Source organism: Suricata suricatta, chromosome 10 (assembly GCF_006229205.1).
Source record: "Suricata suricatta isolate VVHF042 chromosome 10, meerkat_22Aug2017_6uvM2_HiC, whole genome shotgun sequence".
Classification (NCBI taxonomy): Eukaryota; Metazoa; Chordata; class Mammalia; order Carnivora; family Herpestidae; genus Suricata; species Suricata suricatta.
Genome location: NC_043709.1, coordinates 94665120 through 94689279, shown reverse-complemented (window position 1 = coordinate 94689279; position 24160 = coordinate 94665120). Strand labels below are relative to the sequence as shown.

General features: G+C 35.6%; 1 protein-coding gene across 1 annotated transcript in view; it reads left to right on the top strand.

Annotated features, from left to right (window-relative positions):
• The window catches only part of LOC115305308 (C-type lectin domain family 1 member B-like), a 71556-nt gene extending 48179 nt beyond the window's left edge, over positions 1–23377 (top strand). Inside the window, exons 2-11 of the mRNA XM_029955548.1 lie at positions 8207–8252; positions 8814–8957; positions 9174–9249; positions 10597–10684; positions 11243–11338; positions 12490–12576; positions 18970–19083; positions 19706–19857; positions 22766–22872; positions 23245–23377. Coding sequence (XP_029811408.1) covers positions 10615–10684; positions 11243–11338; positions 12490–12576; positions 18970–19083; positions 19706–19857; positions 22766–22872; positions 23245–23377 — 759 coding nt within the window. The 5' untranslated portion in view covers positions 8207–8252; positions 8814–8957; positions 9174–9249; positions 10597–10614. The remainder of the gene's footprint in view (positions 1–8206; positions 8253–8813; positions 8958–9173; positions 9250–10596; positions 10685–11242; positions 11339–12489; positions 12577–18969; positions 19084–19705; positions 19858–22765; positions 22873–23244) is intronic.
• Positions 23378–24160: the final 783 nt, after the last annotated feature.

Here is a 24160-nt window from a genome sequence, read left to right as displayed (position 1 = left end):
AACTCTAAATTTAAAAAAAAAATAACAAAACAAAAAACCCACTCACTCCCACATGGGGAGTCACAATCTGGGAAGGTAAGTCCCCATGATCTCCTTATTTGCTGCAAATAATGTTTCCTTTATAAAACACCTCCACCTGGAGAGACCTGTAGTCTCTCCTTGTGATTCAGTGAGGAGCAAACTCACTCAGTTCAGCTACACCATCAGTTATTTCTCTGTCTAAATCAGAAACCTAGGAAGATTTTGTACATATCAGTCTCAAAATTCAGTTAATAAAAATGCCAACTACAGGAACCTCCCGCTATTTCATGTGACAATCCAGTCCTTATGATAATAATCTATAAATGATGAAATATCGAAGGGAATTCAGACTAGATTACTTTAATCTTTTAAGTGAAAGTAGTATACTTATACGATATACGTATAAATATATAGATAGATAATGAAACTCGTTACATTGCATGCAATTATGTTTCTCATTGGTTTTTCCTACTAGATTTTCAGATTCTTGAGGAAACAGATTTTTCACCTTTGACAGTTAAGCATAAAATTTAGCAACATGGATAGACTTGCTGCCTGCCACAGATTTCCTATAGCACCTTCTGGAGCTCCCTTTCAGGAATGAAGACGTTATTCAGGATGCAGCAGGTACAGGTATCTGAGAGAAAGGTGCACACAGGTGTGATCCTATCAGGAAATGGGCTTCTCTGAGGGGAATCATCTCACCCAAGTTTAAGTTCTCTTCCTGGCGACAATTCCAATGCCAATGTTTTGTTACTGTTTTTCTACCTGACCATTATATTTAAATCATTTTTTCATGTTTTACCACAGAGAATGTGGTCTATGAAACAGACCTAAGGTTAGTTCTAAAAGAGAAAGTTTGCATTCTAAAAAATAAACAAAAAACAAAAACAACAACTAAACACAAAAAACACACAAAAAAACCACACACATTAAGAAACAAAAAAAAAACAAAAGAAAAACATGGGAAATAGGTAAAAGCATATTCAATGATTCACATCATACTTTATTAGATATTTTATATACTGACTTAAGAAAAGGACATTTGGCCTTTAGTTTTATTTAATGTCATTAATAAGAAATAAAGTATAATTTCCATTGTCCATGAAGGGACCAAGAGGCCAGCCCAATTCTCCTATAAATACATCAGAGAAGTTTTTTTTTTTAAGGTTTTAATAGTAAAGTTAATATCTAAGGATAATTTAACTGAAAATATTATAGAAATTACTAATCAATATCAGATAAATGTTACTTTTTCTTCTGGATATTTAGAACCATTTTTTGTTGTTGTTGTTCTTGTAATCTTTTATTACTACAATTATCCTAGATTTTTTCCCCAAGAACATTGCATTTATTTTTTTTAATAGCTTATTGTCAGATTGGTTTTCATACAACACCCAGTTCATTTTCAGTATTCAATAGTCTCTCAGGTTTTGCATCCCTCTCTCTCCCCAACTCTGTTTCCCTCTTCCCCTCCCCCTGGTTCTCCATTAGGTTTCTCCTGTTCTTCTGTTAGACCTATGAGTGCAAACATATGGTATCTGTCCTTCTCTGCCTGACTTATTTCACTTAGCATGACACCATCGAGGTCCATCCATTTTGCTACAAATGGCCATATTTCATTCTTTCTCATTGCCATGTAATACTCCATTGTATATATATACCACATCTTCCTACATTTTAAATAAATTGTTAAGATAATTTTACAGTTTATTGGAAAGCTAATATTACACAACCTTATAACCCTCATCATTTCACAAGGTAAACAACAGGGGAATAGCTTCAAGATTTCTTCGTCTTAGATGTTACTATAGTTAAGAGTGGTTCTACATTAACACACTCCTATAGGAGTGCCTGGGTGGCTCAGCAGGTTAAACGTCTGACTTAAGCTCAAGTCGTGATCTCACAGTTCGTGGGTTCGAGCCCTGCATCGGGTTCTGTGCTGACAGCTAGCTCAGAACTGGAGACTATCTTCAGATTCTGTATCTCCCTCTCTCTCTGACCCTCCCCTGCTAGCACTGTCTCTCTCTCTTTTCTCTCAAAAATAATTTTAAAACATTAAGATAATTAAAAAAAACACATTCCTATAATCAACAAATGTGTCTTAGATTGCCATCTACATCTTGGTAGTAGCATGTAAAATGGATTTTATTCTGTAAATTAGTTAATAGGCATGTAGATTTTGCAGAATTCCATAAAATAAAAGCAAAAAAAGGAGGGGGTTATAGACCAATTCATCGAATGTATCCTTGGAGAAGGAAACACAAGGGTTATGGAAATGGACATGGAGAAAGAAGAGATGAAACCACAATACTCAGATTCTCAGCCCAACCAATATAGAGATAATTCAGTTCTGCTCAAATAGTTACTAGCTCCCATGTAAGACAAGCTATGGGATATTTTAATTTATCAGTAAAAATAGCCATCTTTATACAGTATTAAGTCAATTCAACTTAATCTCCTTCAACCATTTAAAAATTTAAAAGTAGGATGCATTTCAAGATAATGCTTCACTTCAAATCTACCTTAATAAATTACAAATGCGCTCTTAATTTGCATGTTTATGCTCCCTATGTGTCATTTAAAAGCATTTAAAATATTTAATAATGGTAAGTAGACTAAACATGTTGAAATTAATATACTTAGACCACTGTCACTGATTTTTTTGTAGTATAACCAGGAAAAGGCAGTTCAAACCTTCAATTTTGAATGAGTGATACAAAAATGTGTCAAGGCTATGTTTGAAATTAGTCCATATTGTACTATAAAAATATCTAAAATGTTTTAACATATACCTAGTGCCAATTTTTTTCTTTACTTTATCAGCAGAATATTTAAACATCCAATTAGGTATTTTGACTATCATATTTTTGGTTTGCTTCTACTGAGGTAAAGTATGAGACAGATGATTCAGCTTTCCAAAATTAAAAGAGATTTTAACAGACCATGTTGCTATTTTCTCCAGTGAAACCATAAGAAGACAGTATCTCTAATAAAGTAGTACACCAGTGTTGAAGAAGAAAGTAGTGGAGCATCAAATCACTTTAGTAAAGACACATACATGAACTTTCAACTTCAAAATGATATTTCTGAGAAAAACAAATTTATAACAATTTAGGGATACCTATTTTTGAAGAGAAGAAACTAAATTAATTTGGTAAATCATTTTCTGAAATGCCCTGCAAGGTTTTAATTCATAAAATGTATACAAAATAGGGTACTAACTAGGTATGTATGTATTAAATATAATAATTCCGATTTTGCTATCTCTACAAAGCACTGTACATACACAAGATCAATAAAATACAAATGACACGGTCTCTGAGGACACTTCACCTATTATTGGCATTTTAACCGTAAATTTAATCTCAAAATTATGTCGATATAACTTATGTCCTTTTTGTGTGTTTCACTCATTCTTAAAAAGTATGATTTGTTAAACAAGGACTCCAAACAAATCTGTATCATTTAGGTTACATGTAACACACTAGAGTTGCTATAATATGAATTCCTCCTACACACATACATATACATACATATCAAAACAGCCTTGTACAAATTTTTGAGTTTACTATTTCTCAAGTTTCAGTGCTTAGAAAATAACAACAAAGTAGTGGACTACATTGCCTAGCTATTTTCCTCTCATATTATAGCTCAGAGCCTGGAACCTGCTTCAGATTCTGTGTCTCTCTCTCTGTCCCTCCCCTGCTCGCATTCTGTCTCTCTCTGTCTCAACAATAAATAAATGTCAAAAAAATTCTAAAGACCCAATATAGTAAATGTCAATTTCCCCCAATTTAATCTATAACTCAACACAATCCCAGTAAAAATGGCAGCAATGTGTTTTTGTAGGCATGGACAATCTGATTCTAAAGATCATATGGAAATGCAAAGGAACTAGAAGAACCAAATCAATTTTGAAACAAGAACAATGTTGGAAAGTATACATTACCTAATGTCAGACTTATTATAAAGCTATATTCAAAAGAGTGTGGTATTGACAACAGATTATGTTTAAAATGTATATAAACGGTGGCTGTTGGGAGACAAGTTCTACCCTGTCAGAGACAAGTTACAGATTAGCAACAAGGGAAGGTGACAGTGAATCCTAGCCACTAGATCAGAATCAGGGACATAAGTATGTACTCATGTTTAGCTTAGTATATACACAGATGGATGGTACATAAATGTGTGTGTGTGTGTGTGTGTGTGTGTATACATTGTTTAGTATATCATGTAGCTCTGTCAGCTTAAAGACAGGAAGAAGTGAAACCCCACCAGCAGCACACAGGTCCAGCGCCAGATACTGGATTCTAAAGTTTATTCATCTGTGAAAGGAACTAGAGCTCCTTGGAGAAATGATTAATTCTAAGAATGGGGCAGAAAAAATACAAGGTAAGCTCCGAACGTTTTGTAATGCCAGAAAGTAATAAAGTGCTTAAATACACACACACACACACACACACACACACACACACACACCCTGGGAGGCTCATTCGGTTAAGGATGTGACTCTTGATTTCAGCTCAGGTCATGATCTCGAAGCCTTGAGATCAAGCCCCATATTGGGCTCTGTGCTGGGTGTGGAGCCTGTTTGATATTTTCTCTCTCTTTTTCTCTCTCTCTCTTTCTCACTTGCTCTCTCTCTCCCTCTGCTCTTCTCCTCAACTCATGCAGTCTTTTCTCTCTTTTCCTCTCTCTCTCTCAAAGAAAAAGAGGGGGAGCACCTGGGTGGCTCAGTCGGTTACACGTCTGACTTGGGCTCAGGTCATGATCTCACAGTTTGTGAGTTCAAGCCACGCATCGGGCTCTCTGCTGTCAGCACAGAGCCCGCCTTGGATCCTTTGTCCCCCCCACTCTCTCTCTCTCTCTCTCTCTCTGCCCCTCCACTGCACGTTCTCTCTCTACTTCTCTCTCAAAATAAATAGATGAAAACTTGAAAAAAAAACTTTTTTTAAAAAAAAGAAAAGATTGGGACATATTAAAGGCACACACAAAGGCGGCAACCAAAAAACACTCCGATGTCCAAAACTTGAACAATTAAACCAACAAAATAAATAAAGCAGCATTCAATCATAACTGAAGTCAAAAATTAATATCCATGAGCCCATGCTATTATAAATGATTTAATAGAGAAAAGAGGAATAAATGGGAGAAAGATAAATCTTCATGGAAACATTTCAAATACTCCTTTTCAAGAGGTTTAACCTCTCCCAGAGTAGACAGGACTTGATAACCTTTTACAAAGGAAAAGTGGAAAATGGTAACTTCACAAGGGAAACACCTGGCAAACCCTAAATTACTCAAGCAGTAAGGGTAATATCCTCAGTGATGTCATGTGGATAACATGTATCAGTGATGAGATTTGATTTCTCCTTTGAAACAGCCATTCTAGAAACCCATAACTCCAGGTTACACAAGAAAAAAACATCAGAAAAACTACAACTGAGAGATATTTATATACAACCTAACCACAAGAAAAGATGGCAAGTGTCACAGATCAAAGTAGACATAGTGACTAAATGTCATGATGTATCTTCAACTGAATATTTTTTTTAAGTTTTTAGAGTTTATTTATTTTTAGAGAGAGAGACAGAGTGTGAACAGGGGAGGAGCAGAGAGAGGGGGTGACACAGAATCCAAAGGAGGCTCCACCAGGCTCCAAATTGTCAGCACTAAGCCCGATGCGGGGCTTGAACCTACAAACCACAAGATCATGATCTGAGCCGAAGTCAGAGCCCAACTGACTGAACCATCCAGACACCCCCTCAATTGAATCTTTAAAACCCAAAAGGATATTAATGGAAGAAGTGATGAAATTCTAATACAATCTGGAGATTCCTTATTAGCAATGTATCAATGTTGAGTATTTGGGGTTTTGACTGAGGTGACATAAGATGACACTATGGAATTAGGTGAGAACTGTAAGGAAACTGTACTATATCTGCACCTTTTCTGTAAATCTAATTAACATAAAAGAAGCAACTGATTTATTATTTTTTTAATAGTTTATTGTCAAATTGGTTTCCATAAAACACCCAGTGCTCTTCCCCACAAGTGCCCTCCTCCATTACCACCACCTCCCTTCCCCTTCTTCCCCTCCCCCTTCAGCCCTCAGTTCGGTTTCAGATTCAGTAATCTCTCATGATTTGCGTCCCTCTCTCTCCCCAGCTCTCTTTCCCCCTTCCTCTCCCTATGGTCCTCTGTTAGGTTTCTCCTGTTAGACCTATGAGTGCAAACATACGGTATCTGACCTTCTCTGCCTGACTAGCTTAGCATGACACCCTTGAGGTCCATTCATTTTGCATGAAGAAACAACTGATTTAAAAAAATACACTTAAGGAATACTCTACTGCAACAACATGTAACATTTAGCCCTGCTAATCATTTGAAGAAAACAGAAGATATAAAATCTATCAATAATTTTGCAAAAGGTCATAACAAAGATCTTACTGTTTGCCTAATATTTAAGTGTTTTATTGAGTGGTTATTGTCTTGTTAAAAGTTTGTTTTCACTCTACTTACAGAGTGAAAAACACTTCTTTCTTCAAAAAGCAAATATTTACAATGAATGGCAACAACTAATTAGCTCATGTTATTCAAATACTAAATAAAACAAAAGTAAAATAAGCTTGCAGTGTAGTTAGGGTATAAAGGGAAGTCAAAAAATATAAAACTGATTCTTAATTTTTATAATCAGAGAAATAAAGCATAAAGATATTTTGAAAATTGTAGTATCACTGATTAATTTTAAGAATAAGTATGCTGCATAGAGGACAAATATTTTGTTCCCAATATTTACACTCTTAACAGGCTCCTCTTTTCCATATTTTAAATGTTGATTTCTTTGAGCCTGTTTTTTTGGTTCTTGATGCTATTCAACAGCTATCCAGGGCTTACCTGAAATAATAGGTTTTTGAATAGATGTAAGTTTAGGATTGTTTTGTGTTTATCTACAGGTATACTATTTTTGAAATGCAGACAGAAAGGAATACCAACAAAAAGTTAACGATGCCTGTTCGTTTTATTATTACCTAATAATAAAAAGTGTGATTTGGTTTTTAGAAACTTCATATTATTTCAAGATTAAGTGTGATAACATCTGCAAAGTGTTTAGCGTAGTGCTGACTTCTTATAAAGTGTTCAAATTTGTAAGGTGGAACATAATCATTGTGAAGACTAAGAGAGCAATGTTGAATATGAAAGATTAAAGAATTAGTGGGGGCTTAGTCGCTTAAGCATCTGACTCTTGTTTTAGGCACCGGGCATGATCTCATGTTTTGTGAGTTTGAGGCTCAGCATGGAAGCTGCTTAGGACTCTCTGTCCCTCCCCTGCTCATGCTTTCTCTCTGTCTCTCTGTCTCTCTCTCTTTCTCAAAATAAATCAATAAAACTAAAAAAAAAAAAAAAAGAATCTGTGAAATTTTTAGAAATAATGGGGCACATGTGCTGGGTGATGAAAATAATTATTACCATTATCATTGGTTAAAAAAGATAAAATGCTATAAAAAGGTATAGTAATGAAAAGAAAAAATCAAGAAATGGGGCAGAGAATTGATTTTTTATCAAGAGGAAAAGTAGCAAAGAAGAATGGAAAAATTTGATGGGCTTACAAATATGAGCAACTAACGCCTAAGCAAATAACTTCAGGGTCTAATATTCCAGTCACAACGGTGTTGAGTGCTGAGCTTGCCAGAAGGCTGTTGTGGTGACGTCTTTAGCAATCAGTGAGAGCAGGAGAAACATGAGAAAAGGCTGTTTGAAAGCCAAAAGGAACATATAGGCCAACTAGAAATAGGATTACTCTTTCCCAGGCTGCCCCATTTATCCTCTGATTGGGCCCATTCTGTTTGAACACTTCTGTAAACCCTTGTTTTTAATATCAATACAGGTTCCCCATTACACCATTTCTCCCGATAGGAACTCAAAAGAAGACATTCGCAGACGTCCCACTCCCAAATGTTTTTCTGTTTGGATGAAACCCACCAGTGAAATAGATCCCTTTACTGTGTTTTTCTATGATTACTGAACACAAAAACAGATAAAACTTTTTCAATCTTCTTCTAGTGAGTTGGAATCCATAGATTTCACCTGCATTGTCACCCTTTACTTATTGTGCCATAGGAAATGTTGACTCAGACTACAAAGGATGGAGCTAACGTATTTCTGTTCTTTATAATAACAGACTCGAGGGGAAGGGCACCAGAAATCAGTAAGACATGAAAATTAGTGTAAGTATACTCTATGTTTATGCTCGAATGAACTTAAAAGCAGACTGCAAAGATACCATGATATGGGGGGGGGGGTAAGGCATGAAAAGATAGAACAATTGAATTTAGATATATTTTAAAGGAATTAGGGATAGAGTGGCTCTCAATTTACCTTAAGACTTGAGAATTTATTATTCAAAATCTCTTTCAAATAAATGTGAGGACTGATGGGTTACTAGTGTTCATGGAACTTCACTTAATTGATACTATACTAGTTTGGAAAGTAGAGTTCAGTGTCTCATTAAGTACAGTTTCTATTTAGAACCCCAAAGATTTGTGCCTGTTATGGAGGTATATTTAGAAACTAAGTATTTGTTGGTGATGGTCTAGTGGTGATGGTGGTCTTTTTTTTTTTTTTTTTAACATGCCGTGTTTGGATTCTGTGCAAAATGGGCATGGCCCTTTAAATTATTTTGCCCTTTCATCTTTGTTGAAAAAAACCCTCCTATTTCCATAATTAAAGATGCAGATGAGAAGCCAGAAGTTCAAATATGAACTCTGTTCTCACATTTTCACATGTAGCTGACAACACTGAAGCCTATTGGGTAACAAGAGCAGAGAACATATAGAGCCCAGAAGAAGCTCTTCCATCTGCGCCCCCCGGAGATCGCCTCTTCGGTTTGGATCAGATTCCAGTGCCAGCAGCAGCTCACCGCACCAACGCAGGTATCACCAACTCTATCCATTGCTCTCAGCACGTCTCACTGCCACTAGTGCCACTTGATTGTGTATACAGATCATGAGGAATAAAAATTTCTAAAAAGCAGCCCAGCAAATCTAGCTTTGCAGACAGACAAGCCAACCAGCTCAGATTTTATAATTATTTTGCAAGGTGACTATCTCCTGTAATTTTTCATGGTTTACCATTGAATACAACTATAGTTTTCTAGGCAAATATTTCAGGATATCTCTTGGATTAACCACGTGAGTTGAAGAGCAAAAGATCACATCAGTGAAGGTAAGATATGAATAATTAATTATTCAATTAATGTTTCTCTATTTCATATCCACGTCTAGTCTTTGCTTATTTATGTGATATGGCTTCTGCATTCTGATATACTCCAGACTTGGTAAATATATTTAGAGACATTTTAAATGCTTTTCTCTATGAGCATAATTTCTTGGGAAAAGTTATCAGGTTGGAAATGATTAAATATCATCACGTGAATACTATAAACATACAGAGACCTGTATCTTTCCAATTATATTATAAAAGATAACAATAGAGCATAATTCTCTGAAAAATTAAAATATAGAAAAGTGTTTGATGGTACACTGGCAAACCAGTTAGCATAAGAAATTTTATTAAAGTTTTCATGGACTCAAAATTTTAGTTCATATACATTTCTTTGTTTGATTTTAAAATACTTGAAATAGGGTTGCCTCGGTGGCTCAGTCGGTTAAACATCCGACTTCAGCTCAGGTCATGATCTTGTGGTTCATGGGTTCGAGCCCTATGTCGGGCTCTGTGCTGGCAGCACAGAGCTTGGAGTGTGCTTAGATTCTGTCTCCCTCTCTCTCTGTCCCTCCCTCACTCATGCTCTGACTCTCTCAAAAATAAATAACCATAAAAAATAAAATAAAATACTTGAAACAAATTAATTCCTCAAAAATTTGCAAGGAGAATTGGCTGCTTTTAGCTTATGCCTCCCAGTATTATGGAAATAAGTCAACACTGGATTATAGCTAAACCAAATTGTCCTAATTGTAGGGTATTCATTTTTAACATCATGTTGGAAGAGATGACAGTAATCCTTTAGGAGACTGTGGGAAGCTAGTTGCCTTTGAGTCATAAAACAGAAAGAGTAAAGATAAATCAGAAAGCGATAGATCAGGAAAGATCATGAAGAAGAACTTTTAGAATACCCTATTATATAATGTTATCTTTACAATACAAATGACTCATACAAATTTTCTGTGTATTATTCTGGGTAGGGACAATTTTTAAGTGTAGTGTAAATATTTCAAGGATCATAACATTGTTGATCTTTTAAAATTAATTTAATACCACATTTGGAAAACCACAGGTGGGAAACAAAATAACAATTGCTAAGCATCTAAAGATAGATGCAAGTAAATGAATAAATGAATAAATAAATATGAACAAAGAGAGATGCTGATAACCGATAAAAGAAAATAATCTGAAGCAAAAAGCTTTCTTGGGACAAAATTACAAAGGTAAAATCACACATTAGCACTGAAATGGCACCAAATAATAATTTCAGTGGTCTAGAGGAAACTCAGGAAGGGCAGAACCTCAAAACTTACTTTAAAAACAACTGTCAGTTTTTTTTGCGTCTTTTAGAATTGTATCTTCTCAGAGATGAATGAAACACATGTAACATATTCGGATATCAAACATCCTCCTTCTAAAAAGCTGAAGCCAAAAAAAGGTGAGTATTTTCCCCCAATCCTTAATGAATTCTTTTTTTATGAATCCTTTTGGCATTTTTTAATTATAAAAAAATAAAATAAGTTTATTTATTTTTATTTTGACAGAGACAGGGTGAGTAAGGTAGGAGTAGAGAGACAGGGTAGGAGAGAATCCCAAGCAGGATCCACACTGTCAGTGTAGAGCCCAATGCAGGGCTCGAACTCACCAAACTGTGAGATCGTGACCTGAGCCAAAACCGAGAGTTGGATGTTTCATCGACTGAGCCCCCCAGGCGCCCCTTACTGAATTTTGATATTATTTTTTGTTCCTTGTTAAACATTTTTTTCTAAAGAAGTTTATTATGATTTAGCACATCACACATTATGTCTAAATTATCTATCATTTAAAAGATTTACCTAATGGATGTTACCTAGTAGGTGGAAAACAATTCCATAGATCTCCTTTATTTGGGAAACATCTTATCCAGTCAACTGTCCTCACGCATAATTAACTTGCATGCTTTCTTAGAAATAATATAAATATGAAATGGTAACCACATCTCTGTTTTAATTTTCAGAGATAAAAGAGAAGGCAGTTTACTCAAAAGTGACAACTTGTACTTCAAACTCCAATCAGACAAAGATACTAAAAACAGAACCTTCTACAGAAAAAGGTAAAGTTTACATTGAGGACCTAGCTTCCCTGTTCTCCCATTGTTTAGCTGATGCATAGGTGATTCAAGTAACATGAAACAAAAGCTACTGTTCCAAGTAAGAGTTCGCTTATCCAGGTTCACAAGATTGCTTAAACTGTATCTTATAATCTAAAGAAAAAGTTGTATTGGAAAAGAAATATCTATGGTTAGTATAGTTCAGAGAACTAAAGTCATCAGGGTCCTTTAGTCATACATTTATAACTGAGGCAAGTATGGAAATTATTTCTTTTCAGTTTGTTTGGAAACAACTAAATCTCCTGGTATCACTACTGACTCATTCTATGATGTTTTAAGATCACTTCTCGGCCTTTTGGCTAAGATCAAGTGTATGATGCTTTAAGAAATAACACTTGATTAGCATTATTTGATTCATGTATGATGACAATTTCTTCTTTTTAAAGTATTTACTTATTTTTGAGAGAGAGAGAGTGCAAGCTGGGGAGGGGCAGAGAGAGGGAGACACAGAATCCGAAGCAGGCTTCAGGCTCGTCAGCACAGAGCTGCACACAGGGCTCAAACTCACAGACCATGAAATCATGACCTGAGTTGAAGTCAGAGGCTTAACCAACTGAACCACCCAGGTGCCCCTTTAATTTCTTCTATGTAATGGCTATGGCTTTTCCTAATGATGAGAACAGTAATGAGACTCCAATGAGGAATTTGCGGATGTTTATATATGTATGAAAACATATGATACTACAAACTAAGAAATAAATTCTGATTGTGGAACAGTAAAAGTGATTTCTACTTTTATTTTAAAAAGTGATATATCTTAGAAGCATTTTTTCATTTTTAAAATGAGTCTATATATTTAATATTCCACCTTGAATTCCTAAACCATTGAGATGAATCAGGAATTTTTTTGTAAAGTTAGTAAGTGACTTACTAAGAAATACAAGGTAACAGAGTAGGGAGGAGAATACAGATGTGTAACTGTTGGTTCTCTATTGTTTCCAACTGATGAATGTTCCTCTCAATTTATAATTCCCAGTTTGAGGACATTCAAGAGTTAGGGTCTTGAAACTACAGGAAAGCCTCCCTCAAATTCCTGCTCTTTAATTCAGTCTTTTTTTTATGCTTACCTTTTTGGTGTCTCACTTTCTCTCCAGGGTCATTTTTCTGGCATCCCACAGTAGTGATTCTTGGAATCCTCTGTTTCTTTCTCCTTCTAACAACTGTAGTCTTGGGATTCATTGGTAAGTTAATCAATATCTGTGTCCTAAACCAAATATCTCCTGCTTTAGGAATTACTATTTATTTTACAAAAAAAAATTTTTTTTTGGTATTTATTTTGAGAGAGAGAGAGGGAGAGAGAAAGCACGCAAGCAGAGGAAGAGGAGAGGGAGTAGGAAAGAGAGACCCCCAAGCAGGCTCTGTGCTCTGGAGCACAGATGTTGAAGTGGGGCTCAATCCCACAAACTGTGAGATCATGACCTGAGCCAATATCAAGATTCAGACACTAAACCGACTGAGCCACTCAGGTACCTCAGGAATTACTATTTTTACTGCTTGTCTTCTGACAGTTCCACAGCTATATCTAGTTCTATACAGGAAACCATTCCACCTTCACCACTATTATAATTACTGACCATTTACAAAGTCCTCAGAAGCTTCTGATGTATCTTTTACTCATTTTACTTTTTTTCTGTCATCATTGTTGTTGTTGTCGCTGTTGTTTTAATTTTATTCAAATCCAAGTTAGTTAACATACAGTGTAATAAGTTTTCAGGAGTAGAATTTAGTGATTCATCTCTTACACCCAGTGCTTACCCAACAAGTGCCCTCCTTAATGCCCATCGCCCATTTAGCTGTTCCCCCCACTCAACACCCAGCCAGCAACCCTCAGTTTGTTCTTTGTGTTTACAAGTCTCTTATAGTTTGTCCTCCTCTGTTTTTATTTTATTTTTCTTTCCCGTCCCTATGTTCATCTGTTTTGTTTCTTAAATTCCACATATGAGTGAAGTCATATAATTTTTATCTTTCTCTGCCTGACTTATTTAATTAGAATAATACATTCATCCACATTGTTGCAAATGGCAAGATTTCATTCTTTTTGATGGCTAATATTTTATTTTGTGTGTGTGTGTATGTGTGTGTGTGTGTGTGTGTGTGTGTGTGTATACACATATATACAACCTTTCCTTTACCCATTTGTCAGTCAATGGATACTTGGGGTCGTTCCACAATTTGGGTATTGTTGATAGTGTTGCTATAAACATTGGACTACATGTACCCCTTTGAATCAGCATTTTTATATCCTTTGGATAAATACCTAGTAATACAATTGCTAGGTCATAGGGTAGTTCTATTTTTAATTTTTCGAGGAACCTCCATACTGTTCTCTAGGGTAGCTGCCCCAGATTGCATTCCCACCAGCAATGCAAAAGGGTTCCCCTTTTTCCACACCCTTGTCAACATCTGTTGTTTCCTGAGTTGTTCATTTTAGCCATTCTGAAAGGTGTGATGTGGTATCTTAGTGTGGTTTTGATTTGTATTTCCCTGATGATGAGTGATGTTGAGCATCTTTTCGTGTGTCAGTTGGCCATCTGGATGTCTTCTTTGAAAAAAATGTCTGTTCATGTCTTTTGTCCATTTCTTCACTGGATTGTTTGTTTTTGAGTGCTGAGTTTGATAAGTTCTTTATACATTTTGTATACTAACCCTTTATCTGATATGTCATTTGCAAATATCTTCTTCCATTCTGTCAGTTGCCTTTTAGTTTTTTTGACTGTTTCCTTCACTGTGCAGAAGCTTTCTATTTTGATGAGGTCCCAATAGTTGATTTTTGCTTTTGTTCCCCTTGCATCTGGAATAATGTCTAGTAAGAGATTCCTGTGGCTGAAGTCAAACAGGTTGCTGCCTGTTTTCTCCTCTAGGATTTTGATGGATTCCTATCTTACAGTTAAGTCATCTATCCATTTTGAGTTTAGTTTTATGTATGATGTAAGAAAGTGGTCCAGGCTCATTCTTCTGCATGTCGCTGTCCAGTTTTCCCAGCACCATTTGCTAAAGAGACTACTTTTTTTTCTTGTATATTCTTTCCTGCTTTGTTGAAGATTAGTTGGTCATATGTTTGTGGGTCCATTTCTGGGTTCTCCATTCTGTTCCATTGATCTGAGTGTCTGTTTTTGTGCCAGTACCATACTGTCTTGATGATTACAGTTTTGTACTACAGCATCAAATCATTTTGAACACCTAGGAAATTGATTTAAGTATTAATGCAACAATCTGAATAATTGGAGCCAGAGAACTTGGCAGGTATGTGGTGCAGAGAGGTGAACTGGGGGAGTGGAAAGCCATGGAGCCAAGGAGGCTAAGGAGCAATTTACAAGGAGAGGGCACAGAGAGAGAAAGGAAAGGGAGAGAATGCAGTGCATTGGGATCATGCAAGAAAAGCAGTCCCCCCAAAAGTAGTTGGAAAGAAAGAAAGAAAGAAAGAAAGAAAGAAAGAAAGAAAGAAAGAAAGAAAGAAAGAAGAAAGAAAGAAAGAACACTTGTAGGGGACTGGACAAAAATCTGTTCCCCCAAATCACTGATAGGGACAAAGGAGAGGGTTTAATACTGCCAGGATTCTGTGGAGTACAAGTCTGAAGTTTTGGAGCTCAGCGCCTGGCAGTGCTCTGATGAGCAAGTAGGACAAGTCCCTAGGAGCAGGCAGCACCATGGGGAGAAGCGGTTCCCCTGATTGGAGTGAATGTGGTAGAGCCCATGTCGTTTCCCTGAAGACAAAAGTCCAGGCAGACCCTGTCCGAGAGTGGCCACATTTACTGACATTGGAACAAAGACACTGGAGGGCGGCAAAACCTGGTGTGGTCCTCATCTCACAGTTCATGGGATTGAGCCCCACATCAGGCTCTGCACGCTGACAGCATGGAGGCTGCCCAGGATTCTCTCTCTCCCTCTCTCTATAGACCTCCCTCACTCACATGCACATGAACTCTCTCTCTCTAAAAATAAATAAGTAAACATTTTTAAAAAATAAAATATATAAAATATATCCTTAACTTGAGATTTGGAGATCAACGGCTATAATTAATTTTTAGTAGTTACAGGTTACTTTAAATTCATTGTAGCAAAAAAATATAGAACTCCACTTATGGTGATGGTATTGATTTTTCCTTTAAAATAAACTTACTTAAGTTGAGAAATAACACAAAATACTGCTTATATAATTATATGGATTGAGTAAAAATATAGCAAAAATTGTCACATAGCATATAAATGACTGGGGTTTGCAAAAATACAAAACACTAATTCAAATGAATGCAGGTACCTCTATATTTATGTTTATTTTTTGAGAGAGACAGTATGAGTGGGGAAGGGACTAAGAGAGAGGGAGGCACAAAATTCAAAGAAGGCCCCAGGCTCTGAGCTGTCAGTACAGAGCCTGACACAGGACCTGAACTCACGAACCATGAGATCATGACCTAAGCAGAGGTCATCGGACGCTTAACCTACTGAGTAACCCAGGTGCCCCTCCCCCTATATTTATAATGGCAGCATTATTAACAATAGCCAATAAATGAAAGCAGCTCAGATGTCCATCATCTGAAGAATGGATAAAGGAAAGGTGGTATATATATACAAGAAAGTATTATTTAGCCACAAAAATAATGAACCCTTGCCATTTGCAATGACATAGAAGGACCTAGAGAGTATAATGTTCAGAGAAAGGCAAGTACCATATGATTTCACTCATACGTGAAACTTAAGAAACAAAACAAATGAACAAACAAATGAAAAAAGAGATAAACAAAAAGACTCTTAAACAGAAAAGAACCAACTGGTCGTTGCCAGAGAGGAGGTGGGTCAGGATTTGGGTGAAAGAGGTAAAAAGAGACTGAGGGTATGTGTATCTTGATGAGTACTGGCTAATGTATAGAATTGTTGAATCATTACTTTTGTGCATCTGAAACTGAAGTAACACTCTGTGTCAATCACACGGCAATTAAAAAAGTGGAAATAAATGAATGATTGGGTTTAAAAAGCAGTGATTAATAAGAGTTTAGGTCTTAAAAGGAGTATTTTTATCTTAAAAATAATTTATATACTTTTTGAAATATATTTATTTCTTCTTAAAAGTAAGTAAAGTATGATGTGTAAGCATTCATTTGTTCTCTTTAAAAGACACATTCTAGGGGCATCTGGGTGGCTCAGTCGGTTGAGCATCTGACTTAGGCTCAGGTCATGATCTCATAGTTTGTGGGTTCCAGCCCCACATTGGGCTTTGTGCTGACAATGCAGAGACTGATTCGGATACTCCGTCTTCCTCTCTCTCTGCCTCTCCCCCACTTGAATGCACACACATGCTCTGTCTCTCAAAAATAAAAATAAATATTAAAAAATAATATATAAATAAAAATAAAAGACACATTCTGATATATATTAATTTAAATATATATTCCATTTAACATATACACACCATATCCACTCATCTATCAATGGGCACTGAGGTTGATTCCATTTATTAGCTACTGTAAATGATACTGCTATAAGCATAAAGGTGAATATACCTTTTTGAATTAGTGTTTTCATTTTCCTTGGGTAAATAAACAGTATTTGAGTTATTGGATTGTATGGTATTTCTATTGTTCACTTCTTGAGGAGCCTTCATACTGTTTTCCACAATAATTTACCAATTTCCATTGCCTGCAACAGTACATAAGAATTCCCTTGAATGTTAGTCAGCCATAAAAGAGAAAAAGGTCTTGCCTTTTGTGACAGTACAGTTGGACCTAGAGGGTATTATGATATGTGGAATAAGCCAGTAAGAGAAAAATAAATACCAAATGACTTCACTCATATATGGAATTTTTAAAAGAAGTACCCACAACAAAAAGCAGAAACAGACCCAGAGGGAAAGATGGTAAATGGATGAGCAAAATGGGTGAAGAGGAGTGGAAGGGACAGGATTCTAGTCATGGAATGAGGATGTCATGGGGATGAAAGATGCAGTGTAAGGAATGTAGTCAGGGTATCATAATAGCATTGCAAAGAGCCAAAGGGTAGTTACACTTGTGTGAACATAGCATAATGAATAGAATCGTCAACATCTGAAAGTAATATGAAATTATGTGTCAACTGTATTTCAACAATTTTAAAAATTGAAAAAATAAAAATATAACCATTCATCATCAATATTTTTTAAAGTTTTAGTAGAAAATTACCTCTTTATACTGCAGTGGGAGATGTAGGGCTTACTGCAACAAAAATATTATTGAACAAAATTAATGAATTAAGATACTTTTATCATGTATCCAGGACCAACATTCTATGTTGTTACAAATACTAAAGAATTCATATAATAAAGCATTACAAACAGCTTGTGTCACACTGCAAACAATTAAATATTGCTTTTTTTCCTTTTATAATAAACCAAAACACAAAAATAATAAAAACTAAACCACGTAACCATTCAGGGAAGTTTTTATCATGTACTTTTCACAGAAGCATAGAAAGGACATTCCTTAGATACATTCAGAAATCAACTGTTCAGAAAATGTTTCTGTATAAGAAACATTGAGCTGTATAAGAACTTCTGAGTTTGAAGTCAACAGCCAAGTCTATAGCTCGTAATGTTATAGTTGTAGGACTGCAGCACAGAAAAGATTCAAGAAAGAAATTGTGCCTCTGAATTATTCTTCCTGATTCATGTATCTTTGCACTTGTATTCATCCTTTACTTAGTAATCAAGTAATGTTTTGAAATCTGATCATTTGGCTTTACTGTTAAGTGGCTCTCAAAAGCTAAACAGACACCGTATCAATGATACTGAAGGAGTAACAAGTTCTGGGGTAGGGAAGCAGTCTTTAAAATGATTAAGGCCATTGGCATAACTAGTAGAATATGAACATTACTGATATTTCACAAGTGTAATGTGGAACTTAAAAACATTTAGACTGCAATTCTTATGTTAATAACTTAGCATCCCTATAAGGGTTTTTTATGATGTGCTTTTTGTCTTCCTTTACAGCCTTATACCCTTAAAATCCGTTATACACAGCATATCTTCTGGATGTACTGACTAATTGAACCAAGTTAATACATCATGTTGTTCCCATTTCTCTACTTTAAAAAATGAGTGCACAAATGTAGAATTTTATTATCTACCCTTTTCATTTTCCTATCTCTTTGTGATCAATAGACAAAAAACAACTTTAAGATTAACACTAATATGTGAGGTCTGGCTGACCTGTCACACTATTCTGGAACTTACCTTTAGTCAGCCAATCCTCTTCTATGTTCTCAGAGTAGCTCTTCATTACCTTTGCTCTTCTATAAATCACCATATAGTCCTCTAATTTTGTACAATCTCCATTACAGTGAGTGAGTTCCTTAAAGACAGAAACTTTTAATTTCTCACTATTGCATTATCAATGTATGGTAAGATGTCCTGTCCTTAATTAATGTATTTTCACTAAATAAAGTGTAAGTCTGTAAATCATATGCAGAGAAGAGTTGCCAAAAATAATTTGCACAGGAATAAAAAGGGTCCTTATTCCTGAACATTAACTAACATATTAAAATTATAATGTTGCCTTTTATTCAGTCCCGTGTTGTTTCTCTCAAGCTAATGATATAAAATAAAGTTTTCCAGGGTCATAAGACAAACCAAACACAGATGCTTCTGCCGGACAACAGGACCCAGCAAGACAAGTCCACAGTTGAAAACCTGACTACCACAGAGTTTCCACTTGACACAGGTATGTAGACATGGATTAAAGAATGAGACCAACAGGTTTCTTCTCTGTTTCCCTCAATCTCCTTCTCTTCTGCTCATTTGTGTTTGCTTATAAATGAAACTAACTAGAGTCCCATTTTTAAAACTTATTTAATTGAAAAAACTTAATATTTCCCAGAGCTTAGATTTTTCAGTATACATTATATTATTCTACATCACCATCTCTCAAAATAATATTTTTTCTACTAAAAAAAACTTGTAGATCTCCCTTATCACATTCTCTGACCATTATTACACTGTTTAATACTGGTCCACAGTCAGGTATTATGTTAAGACGAGCTTTGTACCTACAGATCTTTCTTGTCTGGAAAATACAGAGGAGTCACTCTCCACTGTGAGGTCCTTTCAGCAGGGGCTGTGAGGGAAAATACCAATCTTGTTAGAAGTTTTTCCTAGAGATTTTTGGATGTGTGTGATATGTGACCCTCTTCCCAAGTCATGGCTCTTTTCACAAAGCAGAAATGAAGCCCATCAGTCTCATAAAATAAATGTTCTTAGATTGACTAGGACTCAATTTCTCAGCCCAGGGGTGCCTATGAGGATACTCACCAAGTGGTCTCTGCGTGACATCTTTTGTTTTCAAGGACACAAGAAGGACGTATGTAAAACTCGATGGTCCTGTTGTGGAGATAAATGTTATCATTTTTCACGTGATTTCAAGACATTTCAAGAGAGTAAGACTATCTGCAAGAGTATGAGAGCTTCACTTGTTAAAATAGAAGATGAAAACGAACTGGTGATGTGTATTTTCTGTTTTCTACCTCACACTGTATTTGTATAGCCCTTAGTTGTAGGTTAAGTCTTATTCTCAATAATATTTGAGTCATTTGAAGAGTTTTCAGTAGTAAGCTAACATAGATCCAGACAGTGGTTTGTTAAAGTGAGACATACCAACTGAAATGAGGTTAAAATTTCATTGAACTCATCTAATTCATCCACAATTAGAATTTCTACAGTATAGCAAATGTGAAATCGAACATGAAGCAATTAGAAAATATTTATCTTTGGGGTGCTTGGGTGGTTAAGTGTCCAACTCTTGATTTTCCTCAGGTCACAACCTCAAAGTTTGTGAGGTGGAGCGCTGTGCGTTGGGATTCTCTGCCTCCTTCTTTCTCTGCCCCTCCCCCACTCACACTGTGTGTGTGTGTGTGTGTGTGTGTGTGTGTGTGTGTGTGTCTAAAAATGAATACATAAACTTTTTCAAAAAAAGAAAATATTTACCCTTAAAACATATTGACTTATCACAGATAACTGTATACCTTATATTGAGAATTTCATAGAAATATATTTTCAGCCTCTCTGAGAAAATTCATTATACCTCTAATAAAATCAAGAAAGATAGCATTATCGCTGAGCTTGATGTAAAAGAAAAACTCTATATCAATCTACAATTGAAGATCAGTTCATTACAACTCATATTACATTAACTCATACTAGCTTCTAATCAACCTCATGCCTGCTTTGGTTTCCACAAAAAAGTTAATATATATTAACATTTAGGTTAAGGGTAATTTTTAAATGTCCCCTTAAATACAGATTAACTGACAGTAAGTATCACTCGGTTTTTGGTACAAGTCCAACTGTCCATATACTTGGCTTTCAACAGCTCTGAAATAGCTATAAAAATATAAGAACTTTAAAATCATCAATAAAACCAACCAAATGTGGAATCCAGAAAGAAGGCACTTGTAGAGTCTGAATTAATCTCCTTTTTACTCCAATATAAAATTGTATGAATGGTAAGGATGTTAACTAGATTTATTGTGATCATTTCTTAATACATGCAAATAGTGAATCATTATGTTGTACACTTGAAATTAATATAATCTTATATGTTCATTATATCTCAGATTTTAAAAAAGAAAATTGCAATTGTAATACTAATAGGATAAATTTTTATTTTTATTTTTATTTTTTAATGTTTACTTTTGAGAGAGAGATAGCATGATCAGGGGGGACAAGCAGAAAGAGATAGAAACACAGAATCCAAAGCAGGCTCTAGGCTCTGAGCTATCAACACAGAGCCTGAAGCAGGACTCGAGCCTGCAAACAATGAGATCATGACCTGAGCAGAAGTCAGACACTTAACCAATTGAGCACTCAGGTGCCCCAATAGGATAAATTTTTAAATCCAAATTTGTTTACAGAGCAGGTAAAGAATTTATATAAAAATATAATATAATGAAAAGATATTAGAGTGATAAAGGAGTGAATGTGAAATCTGTTTGTTCAGCATAAATTAATAAGCACATAAATGACAAAATACAATGTAATTTTCTTAGATGAGAACTATATAATATATATGGATAGTGGCCACATTTTCACAAATATTATATAACTATACTCATATTAACCAGAATTATTATAGAAGCACTGGAAACAGCTGAGAAGTGTTAGCCTGTGTAACTCTGGCTGTAATCATGAGTGTCTGTACCTTAACTGAGTTTATCTTCAGCCTTTCTATAGGCTTACAGAAATTTCAGAACATTGTAAAGATGTATTCATTAATCCTCTATTGACTTCCTCACAGGTGATGCATCTATTGACATATGAAATCTCAACTTGGGGTTCACAGTTATACAGAGTCCACATACGAGTTTTAAGATCTAGAAACCATATCTTCCTACAGGTTATCTTCACTGAGAAATAATGCCATATCTGCAAACCCTGAAATTGATTGCCAAAGCTTTTTATTTAAACGCACACATCACTGGTTAGAGTGGCTAAGCTTTCATCGTCTTCTCAAAGGGGTAGAAGACAAACAGAAAAATAAAAACCAAGGATGAAAATTAAGGCAGAATGAAGAGAAATAGAAAGTACAGTCAGAAACCCTCAATTTAACCCCCTTTCACATGTTCTTGTGTGACTAACTCAATGAAAGCATCAGTCTCCCCACTTGGAAAAGGTGAAGAGCAGTTAATGAAACTGGCTGTTATGGTAACTACACCTGTGGTGAGTAGAACATAAAGTATAGAGAAGTTGAGCCACTGTACTCACTGTACACCTGAAATCAATAATTGTGTGTCAACTATTTCCAAATAAATAAAGAAGTAAATGAACTATTATAACCCCCCTCCAAAAGACTCTATTTTCTTTATAATACAATTAGGAAGATCAAGTAAGATGATACATGTGCAAATGCTTTGTAAAAATTAAAGTACAAGGTGAGTATTGGTTATGTTATACTTACTAAGTAATGTCCAGCCAGCTGTGTGACCACCTCACCCGATGGGATAAGGACTAAGGACTCTTTCCTCAAGATGCCTGTTTTGCAAGAAATAAGCACAGTGCTTGTGCAACAAAAATATAAAGCAACATTAGTAAAAAATTTAATATCTATTACACTTGCACCCCTACATACAAATCAGACTTTGCTGAGAACTCATCTTTAAGCTACAGGAGTAAGTTATGAAAGGAAACTCAAATAAACAGTGAAACTAAGAGTCTTCTTTAATGTCTCATTCATGCCTCTGTATTTAATAAAATACCAATAAATTAGATTCCATTATTTTATAATTTAAATAGAATCAGGATGAATTTTATGTGTTTTGTTATACACAATAACAAAATAATAACAGGATTATTGCACAATTTCAGAAACATAAAAAGATTTTTGCTCATAGAATATGTTCCTTTTATGACAGAACTTCATTCGAACTCAGATGTCCTATTTCACTTGGATTGGACTGTCGCGTAAAGGAGCCAGCAGTTCGTGGAAATGGGAAGATAACTCAACATCCTCTCTGCAAATGTAATCACAAATGTGCATTTACATACCTGAAAGTAGATAGGGAAAACATGCACACATACATATATAGGCATATGTACATACACACATATAGGTGTACACACACATGCACATCACACACACACACACACACACACACACACACACACACACTTTCAAAGGACTTAAGTCCAGGAAATGAGTATGTGGAAAGAGAGAGGCTTTCAAACTTCATGCCTTTCTTCTTTATCAGTTACCCTGGGATTGCCTCGGGTACAAAGGGACAGTTTCTAGAATGAAAGAAAAGATACATCACCTCAATTTTGGACCAATATTTTCTATTCTGTCTACATTCATGAATGTGTATTTCACATCATTTATATGCTCCTATTTCAGGATACGTAACTGGAGAGAGCCAAAGGATGGAAACTGTGCAAGCATAACAAAAACCAGAATAAGTGCTTCTCACTGTTCCAATTCCCGGCCTTTCATTTGTGAAAAGAGATTTTCCTGTGTGACCACCTCATAATAAGGTACAAGGACAAAAGACAAAGACAATATTCTTTCTTATAAAGACCCCAACTTCTCAAAGTCCTAGAGTCTTCCTCTCTCATTTCAGAATGTCTTTGCTTTTTTATGGGCTGTACCAATATGCCAGCCCCTGGCAGAGATGATGCTGGAATATTGGGTGCACCAGAACGAGCTACATCAGACCCCTCACCTCTGCCCTTTCATGTGGAGACGGCCACGTTAAGAGCACAGGACTGTGGAGTAAGAGAGTATCAGTTTCCCGACAAGGATGAAGAGGAACCTTCTCTATGCCCTACTTCTGCAACTTGCACAGATTTAGGAAGGCCTCCTGCAAACTTCAGTCACTCTCATGCATGTTTTGTCTGGAAACCAATGCCACCTGTCATTAAAATGATTGTTCTCTGTGAATGTGTATGTATTTCCAGTTGACCCCTTCCTTTTTAAGAGGAAGACTGTCCTGTACCCTAGAAAGCATAGAGGATCTTGAATCAGATCTGAATCTCAGTTAGCTATGTGCTCTCTGGCAAATTGAAACTTCTGGGTCATAATTTCCTTATCAATGGGAAACTACAAACTTCATTTGCAAAGTGACCATACCGACGTGCATTCCTATCAGCAGTGTATAATATCCCATTTGTTTGAGTCCCTCCAACAGTGAATACTGTCAGCTTTTAAAACCATTTTCATAAGGGTGTAGCATAATTAAGTCTGGTTTCAATTTGTATTTTTCTAAACAATAAATACTTCTAACCATATTTTCATGTGTTTCTTTTTTTTTGTT